The 15,743-nt window shown below is 36.7% G+C and overlaps 2 protein-coding genes across 3 annotated transcripts; both read right to left on the reverse strand.

Annotated features, from left to right (window-relative positions):
* Positions 1 to 565: 565 nt before the first annotated feature.
* Positions 566 to 2,965, reverse strand: LOC114735862 (uncharacterized serine-rich protein C215.13; the record flags this gene model as incomplete). Its single annotated transcript, XM_028923633.1, has 3 exons — positions 566 to 1,143; positions 1,351 to 1,480; positions 1,585 to 2,965. Coding segments are annotated over 3 exons (1,710 nt in total), but the record flags the coding sequence as incomplete, so codon positions are not given.
* A 2,347-nt stretch (positions 2,966 to 5,312) lies between these two features.
* On the reverse strand, positions 5,313 to 11,286 carry LOC114735868 (serine/threonine-protein kinase haspin homolog). 2 transcript variants are annotated; one of them, XM_028923641.1, is made up of 15 exons: positions 11,220 to 11,286; positions 11,003 to 11,126; positions 10,810 to 10,899; positions 10,141 to 10,231; positions 9,328 to 9,914; positions 8,582 to 8,705; positions 8,086 to 8,195; positions 7,542 to 7,653; positions 7,146 to 7,238; positions 6,999 to 7,060; positions 6,784 to 6,914; positions 6,623 to 6,693; positions 6,101 to 6,153; positions 5,910 to 5,976; positions 5,313 to 5,614 (listed from the first exon to the last, which is right to left on the reverse strand). In XM_028923641.1, exons 1-15 carry the CDS (start codon positions 11,233 to 11,235, stop codon positions 5,474 to 5,476), a joined length of 1,872 nt encoding a protein of 623 aa, XP_028779474.1. In that variant the 5' UTR covers positions 11,236 to 11,286; the 3' UTR covers positions 5,313 to 5,473. The 2 variants fall into 2 exon arrangements, with proteins under 2 accessions (XP_028779474.1, XP_028779473.1); XM_028923640.1 differs by having other exon boundaries at positions 10,810 to 10,902.
* Between the last annotated feature and the right edge of the window lie 4,457 nt (positions 11,287 to 15,743).

Raw genomic sequence — 15,743 nt, forward strand, 5'->3', positions numbered from 1 at the left:
GGGCTACAGAACCAAAACTTCTTGTTAATTGAAGATCCAACAGGCCTGAACCGCATTCTCTGGCGTTTTGAACCCAACCATGGCTTCCCAGGAGAGATTCAACATTATACCGTTAATAATAATAATGCTGAAAAGCTATCATCGTATTTTTGGAATACCAAGTTATTTATATTTATATTCTCATCAATATGAATGTTTCAGATTCATCTTCGCCGTTTCGAACTCGTATCTTAAATGGACACGCTGTAATTCTCCCACCATCAACCCAAGAGTTCGAGTGGCGGTCAATATGAATGTTTCCATTAAAAGACAATAATTTTCTCTTTTCAAGGCACACGTTTTCTCCTCATTTAACTAACTGTTTATTGAGGAGAATATAAGTGACATGGCACTTCAGAAACATCTTGTAGCCTTTCTATTGCTGTCTCTTCAACTGGTTCCTCGAAACTTAGTAGTGTAACGTAATTAATAATGATCCCGTCAGCCTATAGTGAATGAAAGGAAGCTATGAACTTCCCTACCCTTCATCGTCTTTGAGTTAGTAGGTTTCTGACGCGCATGGATATTTTCCCCATAAGCTATCAATTCCCCATGGCAAGCTGTGACCACCGCACAGCGCACACTAAACTCCACAATCCATAAACTACCGAAGCTCTTAAAATATATGTACATAACTAGTTATTAACTACAACCTGTTCTACCACACCCTGAAAGCCGTAACTAGCAGTTATTTCAACAGCAGAAATTCTTTTGCCCTCCACAATCATCCCTTCACCTCAGACAAGCTCAGCATATCCTTTATAATGTAGTTTCCCTCCCAGTGTACTCTATTGTCTTTCTGCACTTAATAACCTGTACACAGCTTGTAGTGTTACAATTCCATCCATTAGAAAGTTAGAGCATTGAGCTTCTCATTCTACGATCATCGAGGAAAAGTTGTATCTTTATGGGCACATACTGAGTTGTCCAGCGAATAATGATATCACCAGAACAATGAAACTTAGAAAAGGCTGCAAACTGGCTGAATGGGATGATGACGTGGTATTTGCACCTAGAGGACTTTCGGACCCGTAAAATGGTGAGGTACCTGTGCTTGATGCTGAGCTGCTGCTTGAATTTAACACTGAAGGTGGGGTACCATAGCTGCAAATGTTGTTAACATTCAGGAATGGAATTAGTATTTTTAGCATTGCTTTGACAGGTTAAGCTACTGATAGGGATGAATTAGTTATCGACTACGAAGGCAATAATTCATCCTCGCCATTTCAAGTTCACGATTATAATAAAATTTCAGCTTTAAATACTATCTAAGAATAATAATTCTTCTAGAACTCTAGACAGCTAACTTACCCTGATGTGTCTGTCCCTGTTGATGATGATGATGATGGTGTTGTTGGAGTGGGAGTGGATGATGTCGTTGTTGTTGGGGTTGACGATGAAACGGAGGAAGACGATGATGGAAAAATGCAAGAACCTGAGCCTGTTTAAAAATTTTTTTGAAAAAAAAAAGGGCCCTTTAAAACTGGTGTTCGATAATGAGATAAAACTGTTGGTTAATAAGCACTTGAGTCGTCAAGCTCTTACTTGGATTCACGTTAACAAGGGAGGCAGTCCCTCCAAAGTCACAGCTTGTTGGTGCTGGATTTTTTTGGTAGTAGCTGTTGAAGGCATAAGAAGCATGGTTTTCAAGACTAATTGGATTGTAACAGTTCCCACCCTGCTGAATTTGTGAACAATCTGCACCACCCATTCCACAAGCATAGTCCAGTGCTGATTGAAGAGCAGTCTCTGAAGCTCCAGTCTTGGCTACACACCAACTCTGACCTGCTGTGGCCGGAGCACCACCGTTCGCAGGAGGTGGAATGGAGTTCACCGCAGGAACACCTCCTGAAGGGGGAGGATAATATGTTGCTGGTTGTGCCCCCGGCACCGTTATCGGAGTTGTCCCGGGATTGGCCGGATTAGTGGGAGGTAATGGCACAGAGTTTGTGGTAGGAACTGTCATAGGCGTAGCAGCAGGATTGGTTGGGGGAGCAGGAATGGTGGAGGGAACTGTGATAATGGTTGGTGTATCTGGGGTTGTGAGTGCTGGTACGGCTGAAGTTGGATTTGTGGGGTAAACTTCATCTAGAGTTCTTCTGATGTGGAATGTGCTTAGGATTTCTCTGCGGGACAAAGGAAAAATCTCCTCCGCTTCCCTTTTGAGCTGGTCCAGATCAAAAGCTTCTATTGCATGGACTTCTGCATAAAATGCCATTACTCTATCAATGAACTTGGTGCTTGTTGCTTCAAGATGTTTAGTTAACGTTCGGCTGAATTGAGCTAGTTCCATTGAACTGGGAATTGCGGGGCTTTTAATTGTTAGAACCAAGGGAAAATCTTCGTGAGGAAGGATAGAAGCAGCATGAGTAGCTCGTTTTATAGCAGACTGTACAAAACGTTCCCCTATGCTTATTTCCCAGTCAATGCTGTGTTCTATCATGACAAAGGAATTTGTTTCCTTTATAAATGACAGAATCCTATGGAGATCATTCTCGTTTGAATTTTTCCACTTCTCTAAGAAAGACAGAGGAAATGCTACTGAGACCTTCACTTCCCTGCCTAGATGAAGCTTACTGAGAACCGCATGAATAGATTTCAGAGCAGAAACTAATAATGGTACCTCATTTTGGCCTAAACTCCCACAACTAGCTATAATGCTTTTGATTTCAACTTTTGGAAGAAAATCCACAAGATTGGTTTTCAGCCATGAAAGTGCAGATGGATTCGAGCTTATCAAAGCTTTTACGAGGTTTTCATTGAGGTAGAAATCAAGCGACTCGTGGGAGTTGGTGAGAGTGCTCAAAGTTCTAGGATCCGTGACAAAAATTCGAATGCGAGATCGTGGCACTTTTTGTTTAAGGAACGATATGGTCCCATCGTGCGCTCTTTCCCGATATGAAAATCCCACAAGAGTTCCTTTAAAGATTTAACAGAGTATCAGAATCTGAAAATCCTTAAATTTTTTCCACTTGAACCTAGGCAATCTCCGCTTATTAGTAAAAGGCTCATGGGAAGTTAGAATATTTTGATGAAGAAAACAGAAGCAAAATCGATATAACAAGTGGTCAGTCCAAAAATAACAAGATGCAACAAGTAGGCATTGTGAAATCGACAAGTAGGATTCCTGTAGAACCCAGGAACATGTGCATTTTCATAGATCAAAGAAGACAAGAAGAAACTGTCATCCCTGGGCTGTCAGCCAGAGAAACCAGGAACACCAAAACCAAGAAAATGATTACTCAATGATATCAGTATGAGTTACTCACCGGAGCAGCAGACGACGAAGAGATAAAGAAAGAAGAAGCACAAAGCAGAATGGTTGGCCATTGTAAGAGAGGGAGAGCGGAATGTAGAAAGCTTCATTTGTAATTGATGTGTGATCGATCCAGCTTGTGTGCTTTAAAGAGAGGGACGGCGTAGAACTACAAGTAAGAGGGCCGGAAGGAGGACGATAAAGGTGGGGAGTGAAAAAGGGAGAAAAGTTGTGGAAAGAAAGACAGCCAAATTGGAATGACAAAGAAAAGGATGTTACTTTGTCACGAAGGATGGATGGGCATGGAACATGGTCGTCTTGGAACAGTGCTAAAAAAGAAAGAATATATCTTGTTTATTTTATTTGCTTCTTTATTTTTTACTACAAAAATTAAAAGCTTCCTTCCTCTTTCCCAAGTGGCGAAATACTCAAAATGGTGTCTTTCGAACACATGCCCTGTTTCTTTCTCTGCCATGAGCAGCGACAGAATCTCGCGCCTCGTGTCTCTTTATTTTCTCGTTTCTTCCTCCCGGGTCCGAGGGTCTCTTGTCTCTGTGTCATATCGAGGGCTTTTAATTTGGTTTAACTTTGTTGTCCTCTGATATTGCTGCTAAAATGGTTGGGGCCACCCATGTTGAGAATCAGTGGGAAAGCAAGATTTTTAGTTGTGCATATGGCGAATAGAGGGGCAGAAAAAGGTTTTGCTTTATGCTGAATGAGATGAGATCGCAATGTAGACTGTTGTCACAAAACTTGGATTAGGACGTTGGGATGTGAAAAGTTAGGAGGATAATGTTAACTGTTAAGGATAACATCAAAATCAGAATCTTGAGGGAGCAAGCATCATCAGTAAACAATAATTAAGTGGACGACAGGCGAGGGTGAAACGAAAAAAGGAGTGATGATATCGATGCTGACTAGGAGTAAAAGTCCAACTTCTGTTAGTGCAGTGCAATGTACAGTTAAGTAGGATGAAAAAAGAGGGAAGCCGTAAAGGTTAGGTGGGTGGTGAGGGGGAGAAATCAGGGTAGGAGCCAGGAGGGCACGTTGTAGGTAAGAAGTGAGAAAGAAAAAGCAATGGTGGGGGGGACAGACAAACCATGTGGTGACTGGAGAGGAATAATATATTATGCTTCGCTGATTTCTGTCAATAATCGAAACCACGTTCTGACCAGGTCTCCTGCCGAAAGCATAGCATTCGCGAGATACGGAGACAAAATGGTGTGATATGGTGTCAAGGCACGGAAAGGGAGAGCAGACCGTCTGTGCATAACAATTCCATTGGATATATGCTTGGTTAAATGTTTTTATTTCTTTACCTTCCTCATCCTAAGAACCAAATAACTAGTTTATATCAATTTAAAAAAATTTAGTTAGTCATTTATTATAAATATTAATTTTTGAAAAGTACGATCTTAAATCACTTGAGTAAAAATTATCCTTTGATGTAAACCTCTTAACACATATAGTGACTATAAATAGTTTGGAGGGGAAAAAAAAACTTGAGGAACAAAGCAAATTAAAATTTTATATTTAGAACTGAAATACACCTCTTAACTGTTGTATTTAGGACAAGAGGAAGTATTTATTTTCCTGTCAAAGCCAGCTAATAACCGGGTTGAGAAACTAGCAGCGAACAGAACAAGCAAGCAAGCTTTAATTTTAGATAAGGTAATAAACTATTTGGTGCAAATGGCGGCGTAAGCGATTAAAGGGGAAAAAAGCAAGTGGAGTGAGATCAGCAAGAGGTGTAAGTGCACAATGCCACGATAACAGTGCAAACATATCACGCGAGATTCGGTTTACAGCATATAGAGCACAGTCAGCTTATCGTAGTAATTTAATCTAATATCTTGCCTCCTTTATATCTCCTCTTTTCCTTTGCAGCCTCATCTCCTGTCTTTTTTCTTTTATTTTCCTGGTCATCATCTGATACTAAAATATCTAATTGCATAAGGACTTTAACATTCACTCTTTTTTTTCATGTTATCAGAGTCATAAATGACGACAGTGCCGGTAAACAAGAGTCATGTTTGATATGCTGTAAATAACCGCAGGTGTTTTCACATCGTGTTCTGTAATACCTGACATTTTATATACACACTTTCACCAACCCCAAAAACCAATGGCGAAACTCCAAAATTTACATACTTCTTGCCGATCACGTCTTTTTCTTCCTCAGTCGTGTGTAGCTGAAGTGCCGTCCACTACCAGCAAGTCATTGAAGAAGGAATCGGAAATTGCTTCCTTGGCGCAATTATACTTGTCCAGACGTTTCTTCAGCGAACGCAGATCTCTCTCATTCTTTGAAGTTCGTTCCTGAAATAACATCAACTTAATTTAGTTGTCTTCCTGATGCTCAGAGATCGGTTCAGCCAGTCTGTTGACATTGTTTTATTTATTTGACCAATTTTTCATCTCTTTTTTCAGCCCAGAAAAAAAAAATCCAAATCATGAAAACAAGTCTAACGGTAAAAAATATGTCTGCACAATCAAAAATGCCGACGAAGAAGAAAAAGTGATTCTAGCAGCATCGTGACATGATGCTAAGTCTTGTGACGTCAGCATCTATGAAAGGATGGCAAATAGTTGCTAAAATGTGAAGACGACTTACAAATGATTTCTTCGTCAGCAGTATATCGACCAAGTAGATCAACCACAACACATTTGTCCTAGGAAAACTGAATCAGAAAAGGCAGCAAGGTTTTAGGGTCCAGGAAATTCAAATAGAACAAAAACAAAAATCTCAGACTCAAGATTAATGTCATAGAAGATTATGCTTTAGAAAATGCACGAGAACATTACCTTCCTTCCCACCAATCTTCTGTAACCTCCTTCATCTTCCTATATGTTTCGGACTGCATTTGGTAGTTTCAATTATTTATGCTTTTATTGAATTAGGAGTGTTCAAATTGAATCAAACTAAATTAATCCAAATCCATCCACAACCAAACATACTAAAACCAGTTCAGATGAATGAAAATCAAACCAAAGAAATTGATTATGAGTAAATTCGCATCACCAACTGAAGATAAACCAAGATGCTGGAATAAGGATCTCGAACTTATGGATTTTATTCATACCACAATCAATAATAAATCACATTGCATAACACAGTGCATATTTAAGAAACAATCTTAGAGAAGAACCAAAACCAAAAGGGAGGGGGAGAAAAAGATTTGAGCCAAAACTAACATAATCCTAAAACCCAGTAAATTCTTTTAACAAAAGTGACTTGGACGATTTGCATTAATTTCGGTCTAAAACAAAACATTTGGACACTAATGAATTCTGGTTATGCTTATGATTTCAATAAAAATTCCTGACCTGTTTGTCCCCCTTAGGACCTTTAAATAGATCGGGATCTGAGGAAAGATCCAAGAAGAGTACATCATCACCTGTAAGCATCATAGGACACGGTTAGTGGATGCAAGTGACACTGTCGTGATCCACTGCAACATTAAAAGGACAATGCCTTAAGCCTTGACCTGTGTTTATTCGTGAAAGAGTAAAGTCAATAATAGATATTATCAGTCCATATGTTTTAACAAGCATATGCCTGCCATCGAGAGTGAACTGCGAAGTCTCAGAGTCGTTTCGACTTAAAAGAATGTTTCCCCTGCGCAAATGCAAATTTATAAATCACTTATCAAACAAAATGCAGCAATTGCAAAAGTAGCCATTCACAGCAGGATAGCCTCACCAGTGAAGATCTCGATGTTCAAATTCATATGCAGATTCAGCCGCGGCAAGCCCAGCAGTAACCTGCATTTTATGATGGAAATGAGACACGTAGAAATAAAACCCTCATGAAACAGGTGGTAGATGCGATCATGAGATATAAACATACCTGAACAAGTAAACTCCTTGCCTCATCAAAATTCATAAGTGCAAAGCTTTCAAGATCCTTGCCACCGTGTTGTAGCACAAACACCACATAACACTGAATGCAGATTTTTATTCAGTCACTTAATATATAGATCATACATTCATGCCTCTGCAACTTGACGTAAAAGTAAGGAACTAACGGCATATCTTGACTTTTCCCTTTCCGACTCTACGTGTTATCTTCATATACTTGTGAAGCACAATTAATATATCTGTGCTACGCATAGAATTTTTTGTTTACAGATCATAGAAGTATGATCGAAATGCATAATTTGGGTGCATAAAGTAAGATGATAAACTATGAACAAGAAGTTGAAATATAACTATTATAACATTAGAAATGGTCAAAATGGGAAACCTGTTTCTCTGGAAACACCTTCGGATGATCATTCTCCGAACCATGATTCTCATCCCAATTCTCCCATGCTTGAATCAACGAAGCGTCATAGGATCCTTGGCATACACTCAATCTGATGCAAAAAGCAAGTCAATATATACCTGAGTTCCACTGATTATTTGTAAATGGCGCATAAATTTGTCTACATGCATAGGGGGAATCCCGATGATTATAAGTTGAGTTCAATCCTGTATCAGTAATTCTGCCGTACCTTGAAAGTTGACATGCCCCATCAACATGGAAGACTTAAAGACCACCATTAGAAGGTCAAGTTGTGAAAGAGAAATATTTGTCTTCGTCATAGGTAATGACAATCAAATTAAACAATCAAATTATAAACTCGAAATTCTTTAAGGAACAGAGCACATTTTTCCATTTTTAAGCATGCACATTTGTTTCAACGAAATCAACTGGGTATTAAACAAGAACTAAAAAATTTTTCTTTCCTCAGATTCGTGATAGAGTTGTAACAAAGTAGCATTGTTAAATTGAGTCAATCACTCACTCTATTGTTTCGATAAATATTCTGCAAGAATTATGAGCATCTCCATCATTTACCCTCAAATAGTTAAGAGTTTTCGAAAGAACCACCTCCTCCAGCAATTCTTCTGCTCTCTGCAGCGCAGAAGCCATAAATAGTTGGTAACATAACATTAATTATATACTTGATCAATGAACACAGCATCTTCTTAAACCCAAAACATAAGCAGGAAACAAACAATATATCAACTCATCCAAACTAATTACTGCCTGCAACACTCAACATTCAGTTCTTTAAACGATTAATTTACAATGATTGTCAGTCAAATCATCCATTAAATAACCTTATTGCAGTAGGGTTAATCAATATCAAGTTATCGATAATCAACAGATAATACTGAAAGCCACACTGTTTATAAAACTGTAAAACAGTGTGGCTTCTATTTTCAGTGAAAGGCATGGGCTGAGATCTATGTAAATTGGACAACTAATCCCAAGAACGGTATGAATGCAAGAGTTACCTTTTGAACTTCTCCATTCACTCTGAAGTCTCCGTCAATAGGAACTATTTTACAAACGTAGCTGCCAATCTTGAAAGCTTCTCCATATGTTCCTTCACCAACTTTGACAATAGTCTCGGGGTCACTGGAAGAAAAATTCCCATAAGCATGAGGATTTGACCACCCTCAAAGAAATAACTTGTGAAGAAACTCAAAGTCATCGCAGCAATCTTAAGTTACAAAGGCCCTCATGCACTAAACTTACAGAACTATTTCTGCTATGCAAATCTGAGGCCATATTGCTTTTCTTTTCTTTTTTTCCCAAAATAACAGGTGGTTAAGGAGAATTTAATTCAATTAATAATCAAATTCTCAACCTCAAACCATGTACCTTACATCATGGCAAGAGGCAAGTACATGCTGCAACCAGAGAAATAGAATTCGCACTACAATACAAATCCCCTGTGCTATTTTAAAAACAGTGTGTGCGTGCGTGCGTGCGTGTGTGTGTGTGTGTGAGTATTTATTCGCCAAGTTCAGAAAACTTCAATGCCTGTAAAGTCAAGGGAAATGGTTTACTTAGTGGGGAAAAATTTAAGGGAATAGCTAATGTTCAAAATAAAGCAGCTTAAAAGCCTTTATTGTAAGACACAGCAAGTAATGGCCTGCACTATAACTAGAACTCACAGAGACTAAAACGCAAACCCACAAGCACATATTTTTGCTATTCTTAGAAATATAATGATATAAGGAACTAAAAAACACACCAATACTTAGATAGCACATCTTGAAACTTCGAAGGCATAGACTGTCCGCATATTTCTAATAAAGCGGCAAATGGACTAAAGTGTTCGTCTGTGAAAGCTGATGATGATGTCAGTGAGAGTTTCTTAACAGCAGCTTCCAAATTTGCAGAATCTTCATCATCTTCAGTGGACATTTTATCAGCTGGCAAATTGATGTCACCCTTAAATAGACCATTACCAAGTAGAGCACTACTGCCTCCAGTTATGATGGTATGAAGATGTGGATTGACTTCCGCAGATTTTTCAGAAGTTCTCAGATCTAAGGAACATAAATCAACATCATAAATAGTCTCCAACCCCCTGGCTGGAGTATCTAATATCTTAGACAGCGTACTTGAAGGACCGCAACTGAGATTCAATTTCCTTGAGAGTAACCATTTTTCTAATCTTGAGCATAAATGAGGCACTTGACCATCATAATTTCCATTGCCGATGGTCCACGTGCCAACTTTCTTGGGCGAGGGGCTCTCCTCTAACAACTCAAAAGCATCAACCTCTTCAAAATATGCTCTCTCCTTCTCAAAGTTGGGAGGTGCTACAAATTTTCCCTGAGAATACCAAACAAATAACTGACTGAAAAATGGTTTGCATCTCTTAGGATACATGAACTTAGAAATCTTCTGAAGTCCAACATTACAAACATACTACGATTCCTGAATATCTCAAGACAACTTAAGAAATTAATTGAAAAGGCAGCTGCCACAGAAATAAAATAACATGCTACACTACTAAAATCGTCATGCAAAATGAGAATAGGGAGCAATAAAAGCATACTTTGGGAAGGGCAGGTTTCCCTTTTCTTTTTTCCTTCTTTAATTCGGGCTGGTAAACCATACAAGCTCCAACAGCTATACTTGTCCTCCCTCTGTTTGAAAGAATTCAATTAGTAGAAAATGAACTAACATCTGATAATATAAAAGAAAGAAAAGAGAGGCAAAGGCAACCACCGCCTTAATTACATTTTAGATCAGTGTACAGCTTCAAACTTGAGCGTTGATTTTCCCTTTGTGATAAATGGAACTCAATAGGTTACGCGCTACTTAGATTTCGCCTTTTGTTATTTGAACTATCTAGCCTAAAATGCTAGCAACTCTCTTGTGGCCGTCGAAGCAAAATTACACCATAGTATATACCAGTTGCATTGAGCTGTACGTAGAGTTCACTTTTGAATGTATAAACATTATGCAATTTGAAAATGAAATAGCGAGATAGAAAAAAAGTGCAGCGTAAGGTTGACTAATGTCTTCATCACGCCGAAACCTTTCCAAATATCTTCTAGCTAGTGTACATAGAAATGGATGTCTAAGGGGGTAACCGAGTCAATCATTTTCTTGAATCGAAAACCTTAGGCGCAAAGAAACAAAGCAGGGTAAAAACTAAGAAAATGAAGCGTTCCAAGAAATACAGGAGGAAAACCTAAGAGAGTGGAAACTACAAGCAAACCTTGTCGAGAGAGATCGATTCCAACTGACTCGCTTGTTTGGGTCGACCAAACTCACCCGATTCGCAGGCCGGCGACTGAAATCAGAATGCCTTCCGGAAGCATTGAAGGATGAAAACGGTTTAGAACTTGATAGAAAGGAAAAATCAAGAGAAATGCAAAATTAGATGGTTAAATGAGTGAATGTGGAATTACAAGTTCAAGTCCTTTTGGTTGTTCTGGGGCTTTCTTCTTCTGTAGACCACCTCAACTTGTTGACGCTGCTGCTGCGGTGCATCTGCACCCACGATTTCTGCCCATAAATCAACAGAACTTCCTCCTGCAAAAGTTGCACGGGAAAACCAAGAGAGTATTTGAAACTGACAAATAAGAACATCGGAAAGCGAGGACTTGCTATCTCCGTAGGCCGTACCTGCCTTGGAACCCATTGCTTCAGTGTAGACGAGTTCAATGCAGTTTGCAGAGACCGGGTGGGAAAACCCACCTGGCGGGATTGATGCTTTTTGAAAAACCTCCCAAGTTTCCCCACAAAATGTCACCAATAATTAGTAATAATAAGTTAATAATACTCTTACTCGTCTGCTTATAAATATAAATACAAAGCTAAATTAATTAATTCTTAAAAATTCAAAAAATTATGTAACTTTTTTTTTGGTCAAAAAAGTTACCTAAAAAATTAGGTAACTTTATTATTTTCTATTCAATTAGTTAACTTAATTTTTTTTTATTATGTAGAAATTTATGTCATTTTTCTCGAAATATCATTATCTTAATGAAGTATTAAATATAACACATAAAAAAGAAGGAAGATAATGAAATTCATGAAAAAAATAATGTGACCAAAAAATATTAAATAAAGGACACAACAAATACTGATATTCTATTTTTTTTTAAATGACACATAAAGAAATTTGAAAATGTGAAACGCCAATTTGAGAAGTTAAGGAAATGTAATGACAGAAAGGGAAGTTCTTCTTAAATTAGAATTTTAAAATTCAATAAAATGACAAAAATGCCCTTGTTCTAAAAAAAACCTCAACTCTTCACCGGTGACCTGTGCCGGTGTGGTGGCTGCCGATGAAGCTTTTTTGTCACAGTAATTTTTTTTTTTACATGGGAGAATATGGTACAAAGTGGTGGGGGTGGGATTTGATCCCATAACCCTTTGGCCATTTGGGCCAAAAAAAAAAGATGACGATTGGGCCATCAAAGATTTCTTAACCTTATAATGCAAACAAAAATTTAAGTTGACTCTTTTACTGTGACTTCAACCCGTGATAACAATTTACATGAGGATGACAAGTCTTAATTGAGAAATAACAAGTCTAAATTTGATATTAACGAAACAACTTTTTCTGATACATAACAAGAAGTAGCATGTACATTAATTAAAAATGACCATAATTTATTTGAAAATAACACGTCTTTATTGGAAAATAACAAGTCTAAACTTGAGATTAATAATGTGTCTTTTCCTGATACATAACAAAAAATAGCATGTACATTAATTAAAAATTACCATGATTTATGTGAAAATAACATGTTTTTACTAAAAAATGACAGGTCTAAACTTGATATTAACAAAGTAACTTTTCTAATACACAGCAAGAAATAACGTGTACATTCCCAAATAAATTGTTGTCATCTTCTACTAGAGAAGTGTCATTTTCAGTAAAGACGTGTCATTTTCAAATAAATTATAGTCATTTTTAATTAATGTACATACTATTTCTTGTTATATATCAGCAAAAGACACGTTGTTAATCTCAAGTTTAGACTTGTCATTTTTCAATAAAGACGTGTCATTTTCAAATAAATTATGGTCATTTTTAATTAATGTACATGCTACTTCTTGTTATGTACCAGGAAAAGTCGCTTTGTTAATATCAAATCTAGATTTGTTATTTCTCAATTAAAACTTATCATCCCAAGGTAAACTGTTGTCACGGGCTGAAGTCACAGTAAAAGAGTCAACTTATATTTTTGTTTGCATTATAAGGTTAAAAAATCTTTGATGACCCAGTGATCATCTTTTCTTTTGTTGGCCCAAATAGCCAAGGGATTGTGGGATTAAATCCTACCCCGCCACTTTGAATCATGTTCTCCCATGTCAAAAAAAAAATCTCCCATGTCAAAAAAAAACTGTGACAAAAAAGCTTCACCGGCAGCCACCACACCGTTGACCACCACCGATGCCCGGTGGCAGTTGTCGGCCGCCGATGAGGGGCTAAGGGTTCTAAAAAAAAAAAAAAGGCAAGGGTATTTTTATCATTTTACTGAATTTCAAAATTTCAATTTGAGAAAGACTTCCCTCTTTGTCATTACATTTTCTTAGCTTTCCAAATTAACATTTCACATTTTGAAACTTCTTTATGTGTCATTTTTCCTTTTCTTTTTCCCAGATAACTGGGGTTGCGATTTTTTTTTTTACAATACAATTTTTTTGCTGGTAAAACACAATACGCAGTTGGAGATTGGAGCTGCAAATGATGACATGGATGTGAGGCTTTTTTTGGGTTTTGACAACACATGAATGTGAGATTTTATAAAAGGCCCGTTATCATCGTCGTGGTCCAAGTCCGTTAATCGAGGGGACGCAATCCCTGTAAATATGGGTGTGTTATTTTTTTTCCAGCTGGCTGTATTAAATACGGTATCAGAAAATATGTAGGATATGTTTATTTGCAATTTATAACTTATGACTTGTAAATAATACTTCTCCAATCCTTAATGTATGATCTAATTTAAGAGTTAATATTGGTCCTACATGTAAGACATATTTAATATGTTTATCAATTTTTCTCAAATTAATTTTATTAATATGAGAGGGAGAAAATAAATTAAAAAAGATGAATAGGGTATTTTAGGGGAAAATCATATTAACTAATTTAATTCACATTCTTAATCTACTCAAATTAATTAATTAGGTCATATATTAAGAACAAGAGTAACATTTTTCTGATTTTCTGTATTTTTCATGCACTTTTAAAAACTGTGCTTAATGAAATAAAATTCTTCTTGTATATTTGCCTTCCATGATATAAAATTAGTTAGAATAGATTACTATAATTACCCGTTAACTTACGGCCCCATAGGTCTCTTGAAATTTAGATCTTCGCATGGGCTCATTTTAGTTCCATCTACCTGTTTCGAGGCACTTGGCAGAATAGTCGTTTTCCCAGGAAATTAAATTTGTGTTTGAATAAAACAAGCGTTAAAATAAACTATCCTCTTTTATATTTTTGACACTGAGATCCTCTGCGCGAGCAATGAGGTCTAAAAACTAACAATCAATTTCATACAGTCACTCGCTGGGAAAATGCTAGTCAAGCTTGCGACTGGTGAGTAATATAACACTTTCCCCATCCTCCTTTGTGCGTACTCCTTCAGCTTTATTTTTCAGCTCTATTTATCAGTCACGGAGATAATTTTTTTCTTATTTACAAGTGATATTATTAATTTTTATATGGATATATAATTTTATCGTGATCTATATTGTATTTTTTAAAATGTGTATATTAAAAATACACAAAGTTAAAAAATTATTAAATTCTAAGCTAGAATTAATATCCCAAATAGAAAAATACCTGTGTTTAGCCGGAACAAAAAAAAGTAAAAGTGATTTATAAATAGGTTGAGATAAATACTACTTTCAGTCTTATGTGAAAAAAAAAAAATAGCTATTTATTTTTATTAAATGAGGCCTAAATATATTGAGTATCCTTAATCACACTTCAAAGGGAAAATTCACCCATTGGACGGACTATGAGAAATATGTGAATAAGGCACAGGCACATTGGTATGCTCCTCCAGTTCTTAATGTCAACATATAATTTGAGAGTTGACGTTAGTTTCATATGTAAGATATATTTCATATATTGTTTATTTTTTAAAATTAATTATAGTGATATTCTCTAAACATTAATCAAATAGAAGAAGGATGAAGAAAATTACAAAAATAATTAAGATATTTTAGAAGAACATATTATATGAATTAATTTAATCAACATCCTTAACCTACTCAAATTAATTATTTAGATATTATATTGATGATTGGATGAGTAATACACTACCTTCGATCATAAATATATAAGCTAGTTTATAGTATAAATTATTATACAAACTAACTTCTATATTTACGGTCGGAGGTAGTATAGGATTTTAAAATTGCATGGACGTCAATCGTGCTGTTATTTGCCTACGGGTGATGAGACTGGCTATCATGTCCTGAGAGAACAAAGATACAGGGCTACCTACCATATATTTTGCAAGTGTTCTGGATAATGTCACATTAATCAGGCCCTAATCATGCCTCTAAATGACGCCTTCTTATTTGGCTGTTTGTGGAGTCATTTCCATGGCCGAGACCCCTCATTCATAGCAACCAGGCTTCCCGGTTGATCAGCACTCAATTACCAAATGCCTCGATTTGATGGCTCTTTGATTTTCAAGCCCAATCGTTTTGACGTACACGTTTCTCTTGATTTCATAACAAACTCCATGATTTATGCAGTTTTGCACTCTCTGATTTTGACTAATGCACACTAACTACGGGCAATTGTTGGCCAATTCATGCTTCGTTTCTCGACCGGACATTAAGGTTCCAAATCACGTCTGGTAGGGCTTCCTTTTCGATCCGATCACTGCTTGGTGTAGACTCCCCGGCTTGCATATTCTCCTTCGTTTGATTTGTTTCGTATGGGATTCGCTCTATTTTTTCAGAGAATTATAATGAGATTTGGAAAGGAAAAAAAAAACTCTTCCGATCCTTAATATAGGACCTAGTTCTTAAGTTGGTTTTGGTCCCAAATATAAGACCTATTTCTTATATTTATCAATTTTCTTTAAATTATCCCTATAGATACTCTCTCAACCATAATCAAGTAGAAGAAAGAGAGGGGTATTAAAAAAGATGATTATGGTGTTTTATGAAAAA

The sequence above is a fragment of the Neltuma alba genome, unplaced genomic scaffold (genome assembly GCF_004799145.2).
Source record: "Neltuma alba isolate B1F8T4 unplaced genomic scaffold, ASM479914v2 tig00013258_pilon, whole genome shotgun sequence".
NCBI lineage: Eukaryota > Viridiplantae > Streptophyta > Magnoliopsida > Fabales > Fabaceae > Neltuma > Neltuma alba.

Bases quoted from the DNA above. Each gene is read 5' to 3' on its own strand.
- LOC114735868 (XM_028923640.1), bottom strand. The intron at 8,706-9,327 runs GTGTGTTTTTTA...TTTTTCTTCCAG, and splicing joins GATGTGCTATCTAAGTATTG to TGACCCCGAGACTATTGTCA. The intron at 8,196-8,581 runs GTAACTCTTGCA...TCTGCGCTGCAG, and splicing joins TGAATGGAGAAGTTCAAAAG to AGAGCAGAAGAATTGCTGGA.